The following is a 14,350-nucleotide window of genomic DNA, read 5'->3' as shown; positions in this document are numbered from 1 at the left end:
GTGACGTCACATCCATGTCGAAAAACGAGTAACCATGGGTTGTTGCGTTCTTTTTGTCACACAATACTACGAGTTGGAGAAAAGCTGGATTTTTGTAACAACAAAAGTGCTTAAAATGGTAGAAAACCACAATGTTTACTACGTGCGATGCATGACGTAGTTATCTTTGAAAGTGAACTCGGGGTCCTCTGAATTCAGACGACTTGACGAGTCGTATATATACGACCTCGGTGGCGTTCTTTTTGCAACTTCCGGTTCGTAACTCCGGAAAACAACTCGTAAATCGACTTCGGTGGACAAAAAAAACGCACCATAAGCAAAAGGGTAACGCTAGGTTAATGTCAGCTGTTAGCATGACTTTTTAGCGTCCCCTAGAAACAGTGCTACTTGCATTACATTTCTGTATTTGCAGTGTGTGTTCTGTATTTGCAGTGTGTGTTCTGTATTTGCAGTGTGTTCTGTATTTGCAGTGTGTTTCTTTCTACAGTTTCTTATCTTTTTCAGGTGTGGGACTATAATCTATACTGTTGACCGTGCTGAATCCTTTCTGCCACTGCAACAGTCCCACTGTGTTAACAGTTTCATGATTTTGAGATTAAGAAAACAGAATTTTCAGAAAGTTCCATTCTCTGTGATGATTTAACCCATTACCTAAAACATTTAAATAAGTAATTACAAAATTCAGCTGTTGCTGTCACATCCCCCACTGTACTGCCTTCAGATGCTCAACAGCCTGTCCAGACATTAACAACAACAGTTGTAAAACACACTTTGGTTCCTACATGCTCATGAAATGGAAGGTTCCATGATGTCCCCCTTGCGTTATGCTCACCCTGCCAACTGGAGCTTTCAGAGTTCTTGAGAGGACAGATGTTAACTCTTGCACAGCAATGATGCTGAAAAGGTTTCTGGTGTGAAAGTAGCTCTGATAAATGCTGAGCCAGATGTTCATGTACAGGACGGTTCTGTTGTGTGCAGCTCAGCTTCTACCTGAGCCCAGTTAAATGGCTCTTTGACTGTAGGGCATTTGAATTGCAGTCTACCCACCAGCCTACTAACCACTGCTGTTGTAGCGTGCAAAGGTCAAAGTATGTTCATTCCAAAGTCTAAAGTGCCGTTGATGTAGTAAACCCGATTGTGAGCTGCGCCAGGTATGTAACCCTTCTCCAATAAGAGTCCGTCACTGTGGGGGAGTAATAGAAAGGATTCACACACAGAGCCTCTGTGTTGCAGTGGATTCTCTCCGCTTCAGCAGTGGATCTCATAGGCGATCTGAGAGTCCATGAACAGACCTGTGTGATTAAGAAACATCCCTTCTGCCTCTGAAGTAATCACGGGCTCAGCTTCCCCTCCCTCCCCCGCCATTCTCCTCATGGTCCGTATGTCGCCCTCCTGCTGCTGCTGTTGCTGCTGCTGCTTTTTGTTGGGGGCCAGAGTGGGGCTGGTGGTCTGGCCCAGCCCCGAGGACAGGGTGTGGCTGGAGGTGTCAGATGGAGCCGAGCAGCCCAGGTTAGTGGTGGAGACAGCCGTGGGGGGGGCAGGAGGCAGCACGGGCTTGGCCCTGTTGAGGACGTACATCTCATGGCCGCGCTCGTCCCGGTACTCCTCCAGCTGGGCGAAGGTGGTGGGGCCGTCCGAGTAGTCATTCACGTACAGGATGCTCTCCTCCTGCAGGTTACAGTTCACCTTCATCACCTTTACAGTACAGCAATATACAATACAATGGAAGAATTAGAGGTTTTAATACTTTACAACTGCAGTGAATGGCACACATTTTCAATGTTATCAGTGTAATTCGTGGACCAAGATGGTGCTGTGGATGGCAGCCTCTGTGTGGTGCTCTCTGGTACTTTTCTGCTCTCCCTCTCTGATTACATTCAACAGGGAGGAACCTTTGAACATCCGACAAGTAACTTGTCAAACTTTTTCACTCACTGTGAAAGTTCTACAGAGATTTTAGAGGGAGGAGCAGCAGCTGTTTATGGGATTTGCACATTTCACAGAGCGCTGGCTAAAGGTCCCATGCCATGAAAATTTCACTTTATGAGTTTTTTTTAACATTAATATGAGTTCCCCCAGCCTGCCTATGGTCCCCCAGTGGCTAGAAATGGTGATAGGTGTAAACCGAGCCCTGGGTATCCTGCTCTGCCTTTGAGAAAATGAAAGCTCAGATGGGCCGATCTGGAATCTTCTCCTTATGGGGTCATAAGGACTAAGGTTACCTCCCCTTTCTCTGCTTTGCCCACCCAGAGAATTTGGCCCAACATGAGAGGGATGCATCATGGCTTTTAAACGAGCAAAGTGGCAGTTGGTCAAGGCCACAACCCCCCTACGTAGGCTGCCATCACATGCTACTAAAGGCTCCATATTACTGACTTAGTTTTTTTACTTTAAGGACTCCTACTTTACAGCAGTTTATTATCAGATAATAATTAATACATCAGTTCCAAAGGAAAGGTTTAGAGTTTTAACTTGCCTAACCTGCTTTCATCTGTGTAGTGTGTCAGAAAACAATTTGTCATGTATCAAATTCTGTGTTGTTCCAAAAATAAGTCTACCTTAAGCAGTTTCTCTCGTTTACCAGGTTGGATAATAAAACACTGTTGCTAATTATATAAAAAAAAGTACCATTTACTCTAGTCCAGACTGACACACACCTTCTCGGCTCCATCAGCGTCCTTGTCTGGCTGCTGCTGGCGGCTGTAGATCATGGCGAGCAGTAGCAGAGCGGTCAGGGCGAGCAGCGAGATGCCCACAGCGATGGCCGTCTGCGTGGCAGCTCCCAGAGCGCTGAAGGCCATGCTGCCCAGAGCGTAGAGCGGCTCGCGGCTCACCTCGGAGCCCACAGCGGGGCCGTGGCTCCTTAGCCGGGGCCAGGCCGGCGAGTACGGGGACGACACCTGGGACCACGAGGCCCAGATGGAGGAGGAAGAGGACGAAGAGGAAGTGGAAGAGTTGATGGCGAGCTGAAAGGTCACTCTGGCCACACCGCCCGCGTTCCAGGCTTCACACTCGTAGAAACCTGCGTGAGCCACAGTCACGTTGCTGAGGAACAGCATGCCGCTGCCGGTGTCGGGGTCGAAGCGCTCGCCGGCAGCCTTCTGCAGACTGACCCGGCCTTCCTCGGACGGCTCCTCTGCCCCCCCCACTGCCCCTCCTCCAGCACCCAGCTCCTGCACCAGGCCTCTGGGAGAGAGCACCACCTTCCCCTGGGACGCCTTTCTCCACGTCACCTGGAAGAGCATTCAGAGTTTCATGATCAGCTGTCTTGCTTCTCATCACATAAAGAATCCTAAAGTAGACATGACATGACATGACATCTGCTACCAACCTGATTAAACATAGCATCATGGTTTTACTGTTGAATCTACTTTCATCATCTGTTTTTGAATTCACATTTGCTGAAATTTATGGACATTGTTTAAAGTTAAAGAAAATAATTGACCATGTAACATACGCGCAATGTTTAATGAAAGAGACGGGCGATATCATCTAAGAGGACATTCTATGTTCAAACAACCTCTTGTGCGAAATGCTGTTAAAGGGATACGCCACCGTTTGTTTAAATAGGGCTTATCACGGTCTCCCTTAGCTGTAGATAGGTGGGCCAACGCATTTCTTGGGCATGCATTGTTTTAGTCCGGTGCAACACCGGCAGCGCTGCCGCTAGTTAGCTTAGTGTAGTGAATGGAATCCTATGTTGCCGGCATAGACTGTTAATATTAATGGACACTATTAATGGACAGAGCATGTGTGACGTCACCCATTGGTTTGTGGCATGGTTGCCGGTTAGCATGTTGTGATTAAAAGTGAGCCAACAAAAGACAAAAAAACAACCTAATTACTTACACTGAGACAAAAAATGCGTTGGCCCACCTATCTACAGCCAGGGTAGACCGTAATAAGCCCTATTTCAACAAACGGTGGCATATTCCTTTAAAAGCATGTGTGTTTCTGTTTGCGGGGTGACCTTATGGAATGGACTGAACAATGACATCAAACAGAGCCATAATATCATTCAGTTCAAAAATACATTAAACAAATCAATACTTGACCAACACAGAAAAGAACATACCGAAACATAGGAATGGAATTGTAATGTAAAGGTATTGTTGTATATTGTTGTAAGTTGTAAGTTATTGTAAGGCCTGAAAGATTGTATGCTGTATTTGCATATCTATTTGTTTTGTAATAATATATTGTGAAGTAGGGGCAGGACCTAATAAGCTATTTGCTTCTGCCTGCTCCTTCTAGAACTTGCTTGTTGCTTACTATTATAATCTATAATCTATAATATAATTCCTTCTGTCCATACTGACTATTACTAATCCTTCATATGTACTTACAGTGAGACAAAATTCACAGTCCTTGTTCTGTGTAACAATGTATTCAATGTTTATGTTAAGGCTCAGTAGTCTAAGTCAGTCAAATCAAGTGGAGCTCTCTCACAGTTCCTGATGATTGTCTCTTTTTGTCTTTCCCTGCTGAGCTACAGCGGAGGGATGGTAACACTTCAGAGAAGCTTTAACGTAGGGCGGCACGATTCAGAAAATGTCACAATTCGATATTGATTCTCGATTAAAAAAACAAATCACAGTATGTACATGTAGTTACTTTTCCCATGTGATTGCAGTAGACCTAGACTTTAAAAAATTAAAAATATTAACCGATTTTTGGAATTCTATGAATCGATTTTGAATCGGTAGAGCTTGAATCGCGATACGAATGTGAATCGATTTTTTTTGCACACCCCTACTTTGAAGTATATTTCTGAACAGAACGATGACTTTGGATTTAGTGTGAACAGAAGAAATGGTAACAGCAACAACAACGAAAAAGTGTTTCCATGTTCATAAGGGCGTCTGACTTTTGTTTTAAGACCGACTCAAACAGTTGTGGACCTATGCTTTAGGCCCGAGTGTGTGTATGAACGTCTCTTGTTGAAAAGTCAAAATGCTCAGTCAAAAGTTTGGATGATGTGGGCGGGCGCACATATACTGAGAGGCTTATGCCTCGACGCAGAGGTCCAGGGTTCGAGTCCGACCTGTGACGATTCCCTGCATGTCTTTCTCTCTCCCCTTTCTCACCTGGCTGTCCTATCGATTAAAGGCGGAAAAGCCCAAAAAATGATACTGATGCAAGTCCTTTCGTTTTCTTTATTTCAGTATTCAGAAGTCCGTGCAATATAAGCAAGAAGCTTTGACAGTGCCCCTAATTTCGGAATTTCTGAAATAAATTTCATATAAAGTAAAGTTCTTTTGCACCCATTGCATCCTGAGCGAGTGAGTATTCTTCAGGCGACGACATGCAAACTGCTGCTGGACTATTTTGGAGGCTGAACCAGTGTTGTGGAAACTGCTGGAAGTTCTCCTTATTGACTCTACGTATCCCTACCTGTGGCCGAGGGTAGCCCGAGGCATGGCAGGACACCCTGAGGCTCTCTCCCAGGCGCACAGCGAGCCTCCTGGGCTCCAGCTGCACCAGTGGAGGGATACACACCAGGCTATTGAGGGGGACCTCCACCAGGCTGAGGTGGGAGAGGCGCGGTGGCTCGGTGCAGACCAGGCGACGCTCTGCAGAGCTGAGCAGCCGCTGGCCCTCCTCATCGATCCAGCTCCGCAGCCAGTGCAGAGCGCAGTCACAGCGCCACGGGTTGTCTGTCAGAGAGAGGACAGGAAGTCAGACAGGAGGCCTCAACGCTGAGCCAGTCCAGGTCCCAGTCACTGGAAGAAGACTTTTCAGAGTACTGAAAGACAGTGTTTGTTTTGTGATGAGTACATAAGACCATAGACATAATATATTATGTCAATGCATAAGATGATCATAAGGAACGTATATGTATTTGGCAGGAGGGTTATGAATGGTTTTGGACTGACCTATGGAAAACCAGGAAACTTTACCTTAAAGCAACACTCGAGAACTTTTCCCGCTTCGGTCCCCCTACAGGTTGGAAGCAGAATTACATTACATTATGCAAGTTTGCCAGATCGGGTAGAGGGTCTTTAGTTCGAATGAACTGGACAATGTACTGTAATGGACAATACCGCTTCCAACCTGTAGGGGGAACGAAGCGGGAAAAGTTCTCGAGTGTTGCTTTAAGGCTTTGGGAGTAACCATAAAAAGAGAGAGGAATGCATTGACTGCATAAGGAATAACTGCAGGAAGAATGTGAAATATAAAGGATTCAATAAAATGAATTTAGAAAAAATAAATAACCCTTGTTCAGTGGAGAGGGGTCAGTCTGCCTGGTTCAGTCTACATCACCCACATTGCTTTAACTTAACCCTTAAATTGGTAGGACACTCAATCCAAAAACAGCAGTTTTAGTAGAAAAGTAGAAGAGAGGCAACATGTAGTCCAGTCTCACCTGTGATGCGCAACACCTGCAGGCTGACCAGAGGGCGCAGGGACGCAGGGCCAATGGTGTGAAGATTATTCCTGCTCAGGTCCAGTAGAGCCAGAGAAGTCAAACCAACGAGAGCCTGGTCTGCTAACATCTCTATACTGTTGTGCTGCAAATGGAGCTCCTGCAGGCGCTGCACATGGTTAGCATGGTTAGCAGGGTTAGCAGAGGCTAACAGATGGAACACTACGTATCACTGAGGGAGACTCATACAGGTAGGAAGATTTTCTGTGCTGAGCATAGCTCTAAATTGAGTTTACTGTTGAAATGTGTGAAAGTGAAATGGAATGGACATACATGTGCTCTTACCTGTAAGCCACGGAAAGTGTAGTCCAGCAGACGTGTGATGTCATTTCCTGCCAGGTAAAGAATGCGGAGATGTTCGAGTCCCTGGAACATGTCAGCCGTCACCAGGTGGACCCGGTTCCCATTCAGAGCCAGCTCCAACAGTTGTCCCTGGTTCTGGAAGGAGCCCGGCTCCACTGCTGAGATGCTGTTGTTCTGTAGACAGAGGAACGCAGCAGGCTAAATGCTTCTGCTGCTGATACTGCTGGTCGCTTCATTAAAACCAGTCACTTTACTGCTTTGGTACTGTTTCTTCTGTTTGTTCCATTCCTGATGGAAAAGACATCTGACAGTGGTCACAGTTACAGTTTGAGTTCCAAAAAAATCTTGTGTGCGTGCATGTGCGTGTGTGTGTGTGTGTGTGTGTGTGTGTGTGTGTGTGTGTGTGTGTGTGTGTGTTACCTGCAGGTATAGGTAGTGCAGGTGCCTCAGCAGAGTGAAGTCATGTCGACGGATCTGACCAATCACATTGTCCTGGAGGAAGACGGTCTGGACAGAGACAAGACACGATGAAGATGGACAAAGGCAGAGTGTTGGTCGGCACCGGTGAATGTTTCAAAGAAGTCTGACTTGCTGGTGAACTGTTTATCTTTGGTTCTTTCATTCTGATGTCTGTCAATTGATGTACCTGTGTAGACGGAGGGACGTATAATGGACGTACCTGTGTGGACCGAGGGACGTGTAATGGGCGTACCTGTGTGGACAGAGGGACGTGTAATGGGCGTACCTGTGTAGACGGAGGGACGTGTAATGGGCCTACCTGTGTGGACAGAGGGACGTGTAATGGGCGTACCTGTGTAGACGGAGGGACGTGTAATGGGCCTACCTGTGTGGACAGAGGGACGTGTAATGGGCGTACCTGTGTAGACGGAGGGACGTGTAATGGGCCTACCTGTGTGGACAGAGGGACGTGTAATGGGCGTACCTGTGTAGACAGAGGGACGTGTAATGGGCCTACCTGTGTAGACAGAGGGACGTGTAATGGGCGTACCTGTGTAGACGGAGGGACGTGTAATGGGCCTACCTGTGTGGACAGAGGGACGTGTAATGGGCGTACCTGTGTGGACAGAGGGACGTGTAATGGGCGTACCTGTCTGGATCGAGGGACGTGTAATGGGCCTGTCTGTGTGGACGGAGGGACGTGTAATGGACCTACCTGTGTGGACGTGTAATGGGCGTACCTGTGTGGACAGAGGGACGTGTAATGGGCGTACCTGTGTGGACCGAGGGACGTGTAATGGGCGTACCTGTGTGGACCGAGGGACGTGTAATGGGCGTACCTGTGTGGACAGAGGGATGTGTAATGGGCGTACCTGTGTGGACAGAGGGACGTGTAATGGGCGTACCTGTGTAGACGGAGGGACGTGTAATTGGCCTACCTGTGTGGACAGAGGGACGTGTAATGGGCCTGTCTGTGTGGACGGAGGGACGTGCAATGGGCCTACCTGTGTGGGGGCGTACCTGTGTAGATGGGCGCCTACCTGTGTGGACAGAGGGACGTGTAATGGGCGTACCTGTGTGGACGGAGGGACGTGTAATGGGCGTACCTGTGTGGACAGAGAGACGTGTAATTGGCCTACCTGTGTGGACAGAGGGACGTGTAATGGGCCTACCTGTGTGGACGGAGGGACGTGTAATGGGCGTACCTGTGTGGACAGAGAGACGTGTAATTGGCCTACCTGTGTGGACAGAGGGACGTGTAATGGGCGTACCTGTGTGGACGGAGGGACGTGTAATGGGCCTACCTGTGTGGACGGAGGGGCGTGTAATGGGCCTACCTGTGTGGACGGAGGGACGTGTAATGGGCCTACCTGTGTGGACAGAGGGACGTGTAATGGGCCTACCTGTGTGGACAGAGGGACGTGTAATGGGCGTACCTGTGTGAGTAAGAACGTGTAATGGACATACCTGTGTGGACCAAGGGACGTGTGATGGACGTACCTGTGTGGACGGAGGGACGTGTTTAGGGATGTCCCTAAGCCCGGTCGAACCGCACTCCACAGTGAGGCTGTAGCAGCGACAGCTCACAGGGCAGGACGGAGACGCTGTGCTGCGAGTGTGGAGGGACAGGAGAAGCAGGGACAGAGGAAGCACCGGGGACACAGCCATCACACCAACACAGAGGGCTGAGGACAAGGAGGACGAGAGAACACACGGCTCAGACAGTACTCATCAACACAACCCAACCCAAATAGTCTCATTCTCTTGCCCTAAAGATCATACTATTGCATGTAATGGGGACTTTGATATCATCCAAACAGCAGGTCCCTGAAAACGCATCATGTTAATTTAAGTTTAAATCAGGAATGCCATTAAATATGAAGCCCAAAAGCACTTATTTAGAGATGATAAACATTTTAAGTGGTCCCCAACAGGAGGGTTAATGGAATTTAGTTTGTTATGCAAACTACTATCTGTGTCAGCTTGTGTCTGCTTATCACAGATATCTATCACTATCATGTCAGCTGATAAAGAAGAAGAAACCAGAAATGTTAATATGTTAATATGTTTGAGGTCGTAGAGAAACAGAAACCTGACACATGTCAGTGTGAAATGATCCAAAACCTACATATCTTGGTTACAGTTTTTCTTTTTCTTTATTTTATGCCAGACTGATCTGCGAGTAGAAAACTGGAGCTCGCGAGATCAGGACAGTCTCACAAGGCTATTAGATAACCTCCATCCTACTGTAAATTCACACAGACATATCTGGAGAAGTCATGTGGAAATCAATCAAATATAATATAAATATATAAATAAATCTGATTGACTGGACATGTAGCTACTGAACCTTGGATCTGTTTATGCCAGGTGTAGGTGTCAGGTAAGTGCTGGGACTGTTGACTTTGTCCAAATGTCAGCATGGCATGTATTTCCCAGCCGTCCTCCCTCTGTGAGGTGAGTAAAGCATCAAGGTGCAGAGAATAGCTCAGTGACAGCGAAAGCGTACTGTCACAGCAGCTCTAAGGGATTATCGGTTTATAGAGGAACACTGAGGACACCACCACAGATTAAAGCTCTTTTGGATATATTCATATCAGCTGGTGAATCACTGTCACCATAGCAACCATCCGTGCCATATAAGGAGCCATCATCAAGGCCTTTCTTTGTTTCTCCTGGAGCTGAAAGGACAGCAGTGGATGCTGACAGGAGCAGCAGAGGAAAGGTCTGGAGTGAAATCATATATGGAAATATGAGAGAAATATGAGGAAATATGAGGATGATAATCCACGAGAAAACACAAAACATGTATTAGAAGCACGGGCACAATGAATAACTTTCTTATTTGATTATATCTTTATTTGTTTTCATTTTACTCTTCCTATTCTGATCATTGTTTATCTGCGTGTTAAATACACTCAGTGGCCACTTTATTAGGGTCACTTGTACAGTCTAATGCAAGCGCTGAAGGAGGGTCTGGCTTCTCCACACTGCATTCGGCGATGGGAGGAAAACGTGCTCTGGTTTAATGGCATTTCTTTAAACCAATCAGAATATTCATGGGCAGTGCTAAACTCCGCACAGAAAGCTGCAAAATAGTTGTGCGAGAGAAAACTCAGATTGGACAGATAGTCTAGCTAGTGTTAGGTTTAAAAAAGTTAAAGCCAGGCTATGTTTGGAAAACAATGTTTAATGGGGCCTGCAGCTAAATTGAATCAAGTAACTACACTAATCAGCATTTGACTGCCTCACCCAAAACCTAGCTTCTAAAGAATTAATCAGGTCATGCCTGACATTTAGCATATGAAGAAGACTCATTGTCCCCACAGGAAAGGTAACTATTGTTGTCTCTTTTTGGGGAGCCATCCCCTGTTGAGCCAGACGTGATTAAGACAAAGAACGAGTATTGCTGTAGATTGGAAACAATTGACACCGTCTCAGTAAGATCCTGTGACCGGGTGTAGCCTCAAGACACTGATTGGGAACGTACACCTTTTCTTTTGAGAGACATCTGACCAATAGGGAAAGATTTAATTTGAAGAACCACCCAGGTGTAGGGGAATAAATGTGTGATCCGGGGAATGTCTCAGCACTTCAATCTGTGACCCCGCAAGGGAAGCAGTTGGAGTCCGCTGTTTACAGTGTATTTGTTTGTCATGTCACATGACTGTTTTTATGTGATTCCACAAGGAGAGCATGAGATCAATCCGCTGTCAGCTGCAGTGTAACATTTGTGTTTTGACTGTCGTTTTCACCGTGTTGTTTTATTAAACCTTTTAGTTAACTTTCAATTCCCCCAGCCTCTCCTTCCTCCTCCAGAAATCAGAACGAACACGTCTTTTAGAGATTTCTTAACACTAGCTGTCTCAATTTACCATAGACAGTTAAAGAAGTGGACAAAGTGACGCCGTTGTTTTCTACGGAGACCAGTGAAAGATATTAGAAGCACTTTTCCGTTGAGCGCTGAGCGTTACTGAGCAGCCTCCAACTGAGCTTGAAGACGTAGATGTGACGTGAGCAACGTGTCTGAAAGTTGTAAGTCTTCTGGTAGCTGTGCCGAGAGAAATCTCAATCATTCCCAATCTTACAGATACGGAGAGCGTAGGTATATGTAAGGAGATAACATGGGCACAGGCTAATTATTGATCACTAACATGCTATTTAACATTAGTAATTAAACTTAAACTGCTAATGTAAGTTGAAACTGCCTGCAAGCTTCTCCTGTACTGTACGGTAATTCATCTACTATACGACAGTGGTTATGACACAATCGTTAGCCTATTTTTACAAAAACGTCTGCTACGGAGCCATAACGTGAGGTACAAGGTAATGGAGCCTTTTATACATTGTCGTGTTTCTTTAGAAATAAACAAAAGGACAAACAGAGTCTTTAAACTCTTCAAATGTAAAGTTATTCGCTGTCAAAGTGGCGCCAAAATGAATGGCAGTCAATGGGATGCTAACGGCGGGTGATGGCTTGATAGCAACAAAATGGCTCCATAGGAGGTACGCTTTGTGGACGCTCGCTTACCCCCTTGGGATTTACCCTGCAAAGATCTGAGGAGCAGTTAACCATAGGCTAGTCCTCATAAATCCACCAAATTTAAAATTCCAACACAAAGAAAGCGGAAAGAAACGAAAAATTCATGCATCGGGCAGACTGCACCAAGACTCTGGAATGCCCTCCCCTCCCACATTCGACGGGCAGACACAGTCAATTCAGAAAAAAAGAAGGTTAAAGACCTACCTTTTTAAGAAAGCTTTTAATCTTTAAGTCTTCACAGTACTGCATCGCCATAGAAACCCTCCCAACACACTTTTTTTCCGCTTTTCTGACGTCTCTTAGCACTTTTCAGATGTTGTCTATGAAGCTAAATGTATTCTATTATTTTCTTCTTTTATGCCCTCTTAAACATGTAAGATGTCCTTGTGTATCTAGAAAGGTGTCCGCCAAATAAAATGTACTATTATTATTATTATTATTATTATTATTATAATTTCCTGCGGCAATGGAGCAATCCAGGAAGTGGACAGAAGGATATAGACTAAATGCAACCCAACAGTTATTCATGTTGCGTGATGTTTGAGATCATATTTAGTGCTGTGTAATCCAGCACAACACCTCCATTCAATAATATACTTCTGACTAAACTTACACCTCTCTAACAATGTTCAAGACTCAACATTACCCCCCCACACACACACACACACACACACACACACACACACTCGCTTTTTATATTTATTTTTTGTAAATAGTTATGCTTGAGCTCTCTACAGCAAGGATAAACAAAACCAAATCATAGACTATCAACCTATGGAAAAACGCAGGAGCACAAATATCAGACCTAATGTCCTCAACGCCACAAGAACTAGAAGAGAGCAACTAGGCAAAGTGGGATTTCTGTTTGTTTCTTTTGTTTTCCCAGAGACCGCAGAGGGTGGGGGGTGGGAGAGGGTTTTTGTTCTTGTTCAATGTGTTTATCTGTTCAATGCACCACCTGACATTACCTGGCACATATTGTGGAATTTGCTCTGTATGTCTGAATGATAAATGGTGCAAAAAAAAAAAAAAAAAAAAAAATCAACATTATAAACTTGGTAATGGAAGAATTTATGGCAGAGCTGTAGGGCTGAGTTGCAATAGTGATGTTACAAAATGTTACTGGTGTACCTAATAAAGAGGCCATTGAGCGTATATGTAGTTTCCATGTCAATCAGAATATTAACTCTGTTCAGGATGTCAGTTATTATGTTATTAACTATAATAAGTGACTCTATTTATATTTGAATGTATCCTACAGTGTTTCCAGATGTTGACAGCTGGGGTGGTGTAGCCTAGTGGGTGCAGCCGTGCAGGTGGAGCTGTGATGGACGGAGCAGTGATGGAGCCATGTGTCCAGTGGGGCTGCAGGCTTAGCCCAACACAGACCATAATATGTGCTCCCAGCAGCTTTGAACATGCAAACAGTGTAGAGCCGAGCACAGCCTTCCAGATGTTTCTGTCTAACACATCAGGACTCCTATTGTTGTTTCATACCTGGCAGAGAGAGGATGGAGGGGTGTCCGACACCGACGCTGCCTGCACGACGCCTTATTCCCCCTGACTTATATAATAATAATACTAATAATATAAATGATACTAGCGTAGTCTATATATGATCCGATTAGTCCGATCGATTCTGGTTGTTGACGCTCCAGCTGATCGATGTTTTCACAGTGCGCAGAGCACCGCGGGCCCGTCGCATCCTCCAGCACAGGTTCCGACACAAACAGGATCGAGGGGATCAAGCGGCGGGGCGGAGCGTCGAACAGCGGTGGGCCGGGCCGTGCCGGGCCGGGCGGTAGACCGTGCAGCACCGAGGGTACACCGATGTAACGGATCAGTTAGATCCAGCACTGGCTCCTCTCATCCTATCAGTTCCGCTGCTGCTGCTGCTGCTGCTGCTCCAGAGGACCACAGTCAAGTCACAGATCCGCCAGCAGCAGCAGCAAGAAAAACACTTCCGCCCAGAAAAATGCACAATAAAAGCCTTATCCCAGGGGCAAAACTGCTTTTAAGTGTATGCAGGGGCGGATTAAGGTGGTCAGGGGCCCCTAGGCTGCAGCCTCAAAAGCCTGTGCATTAATCCGCGCCTGGGCCTATGTGCACATTGGCTGCTATTCAGTGTCAAAATACTCCTCTTACACTCAGAAAAAAACTGTTGAGTGCAGAATCAGCCTATCACATACAACATACCATGGATAATAATTTATGTAGCCTATATTTAGCATATTTTGTGCTTGTAATTTGTGTGATTTATGTTATTAAATATATATATATCAGTGAAGAGAAACTGGTGGCAAGCTGACTGCGTGCGATGCTGGGAAGCGGGGCAATCCCATCCGTGAAAACAACGCGTCATGGACACGTACCTCTACTCCATCATTCTTCCCCGCTCATGTATACAGGGAGAACCAGTTATTCACTGAACCCTGGTTACTACTGTGCATGTAAACACACTCAGTGACTCTGGAGAATATCTCATACAACCACACTGAAAAAATATTTCAACTGCCCCTTTAAAGGGGATGCTGCATACTCCGCTAACAGTTACACATGTTAGTGGACTTGTGTGATTTAAAGCGTAGATAATACAAGTATTAACATAGGGGTGAGGA

General features: G+C 45.9%; 1 protein-coding gene across 1 annotated transcript; it reads right to left on the bottom strand.

Annotated features, from left to right (window-relative positions):
* Positions 1–575: 575 nt before the first annotated feature.
* On the bottom strand, positions 576–8,871 carry LOC114561943 (leucine-rich repeat-containing protein 24). Its single transcript, XM_028588117.1, has 7 exons — positions 8,690–8,871; positions 7,151–7,237; positions 6,713–6,904; positions 6,368–6,536; positions 5,395–5,657; positions 2,658–3,233; positions 576–1,668 (listed from the first exon to the last, which is right to left on the bottom strand). Exons 1-7 carry the CDS (start codon positions 8,855–8,857, stop codon positions 1,249–1,251), a joined length of 1,875 nt encoding a protein of 624 aa, XP_028443918.1. The 5' UTR covers positions 8,858–8,871; the 3' UTR covers positions 576–1,248.
* Between the last annotated feature and the right edge of the window lie 5,479 nt (positions 8,872–14,350).

Source organism: Perca flavescens, chromosome 9 (genome assembly GCF_004354835.1).
Source record: "Perca flavescens isolate YP-PL-M2 chromosome 9, PFLA_1.0, whole genome shotgun sequence".
Taxonomy (NCBI): Eukaryota; Metazoa; Chordata; class Actinopteri; order Perciformes; family Percidae; genus Perca; species Perca flavescens.
The sequence above is the reverse complement of the archived record's forward strand: the minus strand, read 5'-3'. Positions and strand labels throughout refer to the sequence as shown.

Bases quoted from the DNA above. Each gene is read 5' to 3' on its own strand.
- LOC114561943 (XM_028588117.1), bottom strand. From the start codon at position 8,857: ATGGCTGTGTCCCCGGTGCTTCCTCTGTCCCTGCTTCTCCTGTCCCTC. The intron at 6,905-7,150 runs GTAACACACACA...CTCTGTCTACAG, and splicing joins TGCACTACCTATACCTGCAG to AACAACAGCATCTCAGCAGT. The intron at 6,537-6,712 runs GTAAGAGCACAT...AACCATGTGCAG, and splicing joins ACACTTTCCGTGGCTTACAG to CGCCTGCAGGAGCTCCATTT.